Consider the following 7863-nt stretch of genomic DNA (forward strand, 5'->3'; position numbering starts at 1 on the left):
CACCGCCGCCACCCCCTGCCTCGGAGCCCAAGGGAGGCCTGACCTCGCCCATCTTCTGCTCTACCAAGCCAAAGAAGCTGCTTAAGACGTCCTCCTTCCACCTGCTGCGGCGCCGTGACCCGCCTTTCCAGACGCCCAAGAAGCTGTACGCCCAGGAGTACGAGTTCGAGGCTGACGAGGACAAGGCCGATGTGCCTGCTGACATCCGCCTCAACCCCCGGCGCCTGCCTGACCTGGTGTCCAGCTGCCGCTCCCGTCCGGCTCTCTCACCGCTGGGCGACATTGACTTCTGTCCACCCAACCCTGGCCCCGATGGCCCCCGGCGCCGTGGCCGCAAGCCCACCAAGGCCAAGCGTGATGGGCCGCCCCGGCCCCGGGGGAGACCCCGGATTCGCCCACTGGAGGTCCCCACCACCGCTGGGCCAGCCTTGGCTTCCACACCTACTGATGGGGCCAAGAAACCCCGGGGCCGGGGCCGGGGTCGAGGCAGGAAGGCCGAGGAGGCCGGGGGCCCTCGGCTGGAGCCCCTGAAACCACTGAAGGTGAGGGGGAGTGAAACCCTGACGCTTGAGGGTTGGGACCACATTTGAGGTTCTTGGGCCTGGTAGGGGATGTGGTTTATTTTCCTAACACCCACGAGGAAATGAATCTGAGGGCTGGAATTTCAGGGTGCCACTGTTGCAGAGGTCTGAGAATTGAAACTCTTGTGTCTACAGGGAGGCGGGGGTTAGCGCTTGTATTCTTAGGTTCTAGATCGTGCAGGACTATTGATCAGGGGTCCTGGATTCCTGGGTCTTGTGGGAGGAGGGGCCGTGAGTAACGAGGGAGGGACCCCAGGCCTGTCATTCTGGAATCTGAGCAGAGGGGTCCGCAGGCATGAATTCTAGGATTCTACAGGCTGACACTCTGAGAATTTGAACTTTAGGGTCTTAACTGGGGAGAGGGCTGGGGCCCCAGACCCCTGGGTCTGAGGGAGGAGGGGGCTTGGGGCCCTGGGCTTGCGGGCCCTGACTCCCCGCTGCCCCCACATCTAGATCAAGCTGTCTGTGCCCAAGGCCGGCGAGGGTCTGGGAGCGTCATCGGGCGATGCCATGTCAGGAGTTGACCACAACAGCCTGGACTCCAGCCTCACTCGGGAGAAGATCGAGGCCAAGATCAAGGAGGTGGAGGAGAAGCAGCCCGAGATGAAGTCCGGCTTCATGGCCTCGTTCCTGGACTTTCTCAAGTCAGGCAAGCGCCACCCACCGCTCTACCAGGCTGGCCTGACACCCCCGCTCAGCCCCCCCAAGAGCGTGCCGCCCTCCGCGCCGGCCCGGGGCCTGCCTCCCCAGCCCCCCGCCGCGCCTGCCGTGCCACAGCCCCCACCCGCCGGCGCTTTCGGGCTGGGGGGTGCGCTGGAGGCCGCCGAGAGCGAGGGGTTGGGGCTTGGCTGCCCTTCGCCCTGCAAGCGGCTGGATGAGGAGCTGAAACGGAACCTCGAGACCCTGCCCTCCTTCTCGTCGGACGAGGAAGACTCCGTCGCCAAGAACCGGGACCTGCAGGAGAGCATCTCCTCGGCCATCTCTGCCCTCGATGACCCGCCACTGGCCGGGCCTAAGGACACCTCCACTGCGGACGGGCCCCCCCTGGCTACTGAGGCTGCAGTCCCCGGGCCACCCCCTCTCCCGGGGCTCCCCAGTGCCAGCAGCAGTGGCACTCCTGGTGAGCTCTGGGAAGATGGCCTGGGGGTGGGGCAGGGGGTTCCCAACATTCAGGTCACCAGGTCTGGTTGTGTAGATCAGGCACTGTTCACAGTGCAGATGATTGATAGAGATTTGCCTGTTTATTGAGGGTAACCTCTTACTTGAGGGCAAGCCTTTTGAGAAAGGGGCGTCTTTTTCTAGTCCGCCCACAGGTGCTAAGCGGACTGGCAGGGGCCCAAAGGTGGGCAGTGGAGAACACTGGGGGACAGGGCAGGCTATAAGTGATGGGGACAGGTGGGTGACAGGGATGGAGAGAGCTTTTAAAACTGATGGGGGACATGGGACCTGAGAAGGGCTCTAGGAGTTAGGGATGTGTAATAAAGGACAGAAGAGGGTCTGGGGGCCAGAGAGAGACTTGGGAGGGTTGTTTAAAGAGAAACGTATCAACAATGACTGGTCAGATCTTGTGGGCGGCCATCGGGAAAGGCTGGGGGTACAGTCAGGTCTGGATGGTGTTCTGTCCTGAGAGGAGGGTTGAACAAAATTTGAGGGGCTTTGATGGGGGGGGGGAACAGAGGCATTGGGGGAAGAAAGAGGTGGCATTTGGAGGAAGGCATTTGGAGCAGTTAATGAGGAGGCTTGGGAGCTCACAGGAGTCTTAAGGAATGAAGTCTTCGGGAAGGTGGTAGAAAGATGGGCAATGGGGAGTGAGACAGTGAGAGGCCGAAGGGAACCACCAGGGAAGAGATGAGAAACAGTGGAGGGTGCTAAGCAGAGTGCCTGGATCTGCCGTAACGGGAGAGAGCGTGGGGGGCGAGGGAGCCTTGGAAGGGCCAGGAAGGCTCATAGCTTGGAAGGACCCAGGGATGGAGCAGAAGCAGTCTGGGGAGTCAGAAGATCTCAAGGCGTTAGAGGAGGAATGTTACAAAATCTCAGGGGGAGTTAGCATAGCAGGAAGGAGAGGGTGTTGCCGATCCCGAGAGTGGAGAGCAGGCTGAGGAAAGGAAGGGGAGAGCTTGGGTGGAGGCGTTTGAGACCTCTGAGCGGGAAAAGAGGAGTTGGAAGCACAGAAGGAGTGGTTGAGGAATTGGGAGGAACTTTGAGGAATGGGAGGTAAGCGTCAGACTGGGGCTCCAAAGCAACCAAGAGGCATTTCAGGACTAAAATGGACATTGTGGTTGGGAGACAGTTTCAGGGGCTCAGAGTAGCCACTGGGGCTGGGAAGGGGTCTCAGGGAGGGAGTCAGGTGTGGCACAGTGGCAACTGGGGAGCTGAGTGGCAATAAGGGGCAGAGGGGCTGTTGGCACAGGGAGGGACATTCAGGGACAAGAGAAGAGGTGCTGGGATGGTGAATGGTATTTGGGGACTAGGAGGTAGGGCAGGGCCAGGAGCTTTGTAGGCACTAGACTGGAGGGCAGAGGGGGTTGTTGATGGGACCACAGAGGCCTCCTGGCCATTGTGGTGGGGATACTGAGCAATGGTACTGGGATCCAGAGCTGCACTAAGACACAAAGAGGGTCTTTGGAGGCGTGGGAAAGATGGGGAGGACCAGAGCGGCATGTTTGGGTAGGAAAGTTTATCGGGACCTTGGAGACAGAAGTTAAAGGGTCCTGGCCTTCTGGTAGGTGTCTGAGGACAGGGGTGGGTATTGAAGGTCAGGGAGGGGGTCAGACAGGAGCTTTGCAGGAGGAAGGTCAGCAGAAGAGGAATAAAAATTGGAGATGGAGGGGGATTGGGGGCAGAAATGGATGCTAGATGAAGAGCTCAGTTTGGTCAGGAGGGATGTTGGGGTGTGGGGCGGGAAGAGGGCTGTGTTGAGACCCCCCCAGAATAGGCTGGGAGACCTTTCACTGGAAGCAGATAAACAGGTCTGGGGGGTCGGGGTTGAGCGCGGCTCCAGCCCTGATGCCCGTCTCGCCCCCAGAGCCCCCGCTGCTGGAGGAGAAGCCCCCGCCCTCGCCGCCCCCTGCCCCGACGCCCCAGCCGCCGCCCCCACCGCCGGCCCTGCCCTCGCCACCCCCTCTGGTGGCTCCCACGCCCAGCTCGCCGCCCCCACCGCCCGTGCCAGTCCCACCCGCCCTGCCCTCGCCGCCTGCCCCACCGCCCCTGCCCACCGCCGCCCCTGCCCCGCTTCCGGAGGAGCCTGCCGCCCCGTCCCCCGACGACCCCGAGCCGCCGGACGCCCGGCCCCTACACCTGGCCAAGAAGCAGGAGACCGCGGCCGTGTGCGGGGAAACGGACGAGGAGGCTGGCGAGAGCGGCGGGGAGGGCATCTTCCGGGAGCGCGACGAGTTCGTCATCCGCGCCGAGGACATCCCTTCCCTCAAGGTGAGTCTCCTGTCGTGTCGGACAACTGGGCCCAATGCTTTGGTCACTGGAGCGTTTATCGAGCGCCTGTTGGATGACAGGCCCGGTGCTGGGGGCTGCAGGTACAGTGATGGCTGAGGCAGGGCATCTGATCCTCCTGAGTTGACAGTCATGGGGCTGATAGAGGAGGCCAGCTGGACCCCCGCAGAGGACTTGCACGCTTCTGAGATGTTATTTGGGTGTGTGTGTGTGTCACCGATAAATAAGGTAAACCCATTGTTAGCATTTATTGCAGGTATTTTCGCTGTGGGTGCTAGGGTTATACTAAAGGACAAAGCCGATGAGGAGGGCCTGATCTTAGGGAACTTCTAACACAAGCCAAGGGGTGCTTTAAAGGCAACTTGCGGCCTGTAGGTGGAAAGCTGAGGTATTGACATGACATACCTATGAAAAAGCAGACATACAACGTGCAGATGTAGTAGCCAGTGGTTTGGGAATGCTTGTGTGTCAGGGCACATCTTAAACACTTTATGTTGGGACTTCCCTAGCGATCCAGTGGTTAAGAATCCACGCTTGCACTGCAGGGGACACGGGTTCGATCCCTGGTCAGGGAACTAAGATCCTTCGTGCCATGCGGTGTGGCCGAAAAAAAACAAACACTTTATGTGCACCAGCGCATTTACTACTTCCAGTTATTCTACACAGGGGTGGGCACACTATGCCCCCCCTACCCCCCCACTCCAGCCCCCTGCCTGTTCTTATAAATATAGTTTTATTGGCACATAGCCCCACCCACTCATTTACACATCAGCTATGGCTGCTTTCCCCGTCCACTAGCAGAGTGGGGTAGTTGCAACAGAGCTTAGCCGATCCACAAAGCCAAAAACATTTCTTGTCTGTCCTGTTACGGAAAAAGTGTACTGACCTTTGCTGTACTTTGTTCATTGGACAGGTAGTTGGATCAGAGGATTGATATAAGTGCTTGACAAGGGTAGGTGACATCAGATGCCCGTGTAGTGTTTCTCACAGGGCATGAGGTAGAGCAAGTACTCGGTAGGTCAGCAAGCCATTATCACCTTGATGGTGACGCCAAGGGCTAAGGCCATTCTTCGTGTTAGTTACTGTCACTGACTGGGTAGCAACTAGGGGGCAGGAACCATGTTTGGTCTTGGATGTATGTTAACACGTTTAATTTCTTTTTTTTTAAAGACTTTTTTTCTTTTTTGATGTGGACTATTTTAAAATTTATTTTATTTTATTTATTTTTGGCTGCGTTGGGTCTTCATTGCTGCGCGCAGGCTTCCTCTAGTTGTGGCGAGCGGGGGCTGCTCTTCATTGCGGTGCGCGGGCTTCTCATTGCGGTGGCTTCTCTTGTTGCGGAGCACAGGCTCTAGAGCACAGGCTCAACAGTTGTGGCGCACAGGCTTAGTTGCTCTGCGGCATGTGGGATCTTCCTGGACCAGGGCTCGAACCCATGTCCCCTGCATTGGCAGGCAGATTCTTAACCACTGTGCCACCAGGGAAGCCCTAATGTGTTTAATTTCATCTTGGGTGTTGTTTCTTCTAAGTTACAGATGAAAAACTTGTGGGGTGAATTCATTATAAGGATAGTGCATATTATTATACTTTTATTTTGGCCGTAGCTCGCAGCTCGTGGGATCTTAGTTCTCCAATCAGGAACTGAACCCAGGACCATGGCGGCGAGAGTGCCAAGTCCTAACCACTGGACCGCCAGGAAATTCCCTATTATACTTCATTGTTAAGTGTGTTTTGGGAGAGGAACTTAGTGTGCTTTTTCCTATGTTCTCTTCAATCTATTTTTAAAAAAATATTTTATTTATTTATTATTTGGCTGTGCCAGGTCTTAGTTGCGGCACGCAGGATCTTCGTTGTGGCATGCGGCATCTTTTTTTTAGTTGCGGCATGTGAGCTCTTAGTTGCGGCATGCGGGATCTAGTTCCCTGATCAGGGATCGAACCTGGGCCCCCTGTGTTGGGAACATGGAGTCTTAACCACTGGACCACCTGGGAAGTCCCTTCAATCTATTTTATTGTGGGAAAAGTAGAGCAAATACAGTAACGGGGCTGTGTGTATCCATCACTCAGCTTTCGTGTATCCATCACTGAGCTTTCGCCATTATCACCTCCTGGTTGGTTCTGCTTGCTTTCCACCCTGTCACATTCTGTGCTGTCCGCCCCAGCTCACCAATCCCAGACTGTATCTTTTCGTTGTTACTTTGTCATCTTCGCAGTATGATATATGATAGAAGAGAACATTCACAAGAGATATGTAAGTTGTCAAAGCAGAATGGTAGAGTGAAGGCTTACTTCTCCACTCCTCAGCCAGCTACCAGAACAATCCCAATGCCTTGAGTCTCAGTATCCCTCCCTGGCTAATCCTCCCTTCTCCCTCATGGTTGTACTCACTCTACTAGCGCCCTGTGTACGTTATTTCATTTTAACTTCAAGACTTCTGATGCTCTTTGGCCATCAGTCTGGGACAGGCGAGGGAGGTGTCAAACAAACAGCAGTGACAGGAACGGCTACCGGCTCTCAGGTGATAGGATTTGGGGCACATCATATTCCGAATTTAGTTTAATCATGGTAACCGATACATGTCACGAATTTTATCATTTTAACTATTTTTAAGTGTACAGTTCAGTGGCATTAAGTATATTCACTTTGTTGTGCAAACCTTCGCCACCACCTGTAAGTTTTATCTTTGTAATCTCCTTTCTTTATAGGGATTACTGTCCCCCTTTTACAGAGAAGGGAACTGAGGCTCAGAGGATTAAAGTAGGCTTTCCAGGCTTTCACAGCTTGGGACCCACACCCAGTTCTACTGGCCCTGGGAGCCCACGCTCTCAGCACCAGAGTCAGCCACTCTCTGTGTATATTCCACCAAACATCGATAGCGCTGCTGGGCACCCAGCACTGGGCCAAATGAACAGGGTTCTGGGGTGGGGACCCTGACCGTCCCCAGTTTACAGATGAGGAAGTTCACGTTCAGGGAGAGGGAATCATTTGGCTGATGGGTGCCAAGCCGGGATTAGAGCCAGGGCCATCTGATACCACCTCCCAGCTGGCATGGGGCAGGGGAGGGGGCCAGGCAAGGACTCAGATGCTTAAAATACAACACGAGTATGTGTTCTGATGGGGGACTCACAGCCCCAGGATTGAGCCACTCAGGCAGATGAAGACTCATTCGTGTGTCAGGAGTCAGGGCAGGTTGGCAGCATGGTTGTTATGGGCCCAGCTTTGGCGTTAATCTCATTGGCTTGAATCTCTGCCACTTCCGAGCTGGACTAGTGTTGACCCTTCCTGAGCCTCAGTTTCCTCATCTGTAAACTGGGGGCTGATGCTGTTAGTACCCTCTTCGTACAACGTGAGCACTCAGGCTTTACGGCTTGTCCAGTACTCTGACTGTGGGTGGCATGCAGAAAGTGCTCTATAAACTTTGTTTCTATTATTCAGTGATCTTGGGCAGATCTCTAGTGCAGAGTTTGGCAAACTTTTTTTTTTGTAAAGGCCCAGATGGTAAATATTTTAGGCTTTGCAAGCTATGTACGGTCTCTATCATGTATTCTTGGGTTTTTGTTTTTTGTTTTGTTTTTCTTTTTCACACTCCTTTAGAAATGTAGAAACCATTCTTAGCTCATAGTTCTATAAAAATGGGCCATGGGTCATAGTTTGTTCTAGAACAATGGCAGCCCGATAGAAATATCATACGAGCCATGTACAGCATTTTAAATGTTCTTGCATCCACACTTTTTTTTTTTTTTTTTTTTTTTTTGTTTATGCGGGCTTAGAATGTTCTAATTTCATTTTTTTACATGTACCTGTACAGTTTTCGCAGCACAATTTATTGAAGAGAC

General features: G+C 54.6%; 1 protein-coding gene across 1 annotated transcript in view; it reads left to right on the top strand.

Annotated features, from left to right (window-relative positions):
• Window positions 1–7863, top strand: part of PRR12 (proline rich 12) — a 26243-nt gene that overhangs the window by 5813 nt on the left and 12567 nt on the right. The window contains 3 exon segments of the mRNA XM_007463369.1: window positions 1–542; window positions 1035–1701; window positions 3607–4010. The exon segment at window positions 1–542 is cut by the window's left edge and continues 10 nt beyond it. Coding sequence (XP_007463431.1) covers window positions 1–542; window positions 1035–1701; window positions 3607–4010 — 1613 coding nt within the window.

This window comes from Lipotes vexillifer, unplaced genomic scaffold, assembly GCF_000442215.2.
Source record: "Lipotes vexillifer unplaced genomic scaffold, Lipotes_vexillifer_v1.1 scaffold802, whole genome shotgun sequence".
NCBI lineage: Eukaryota > Metazoa > Chordata > Mammalia > Artiodactyla > Lipotidae > Lipotes > Lipotes vexillifer.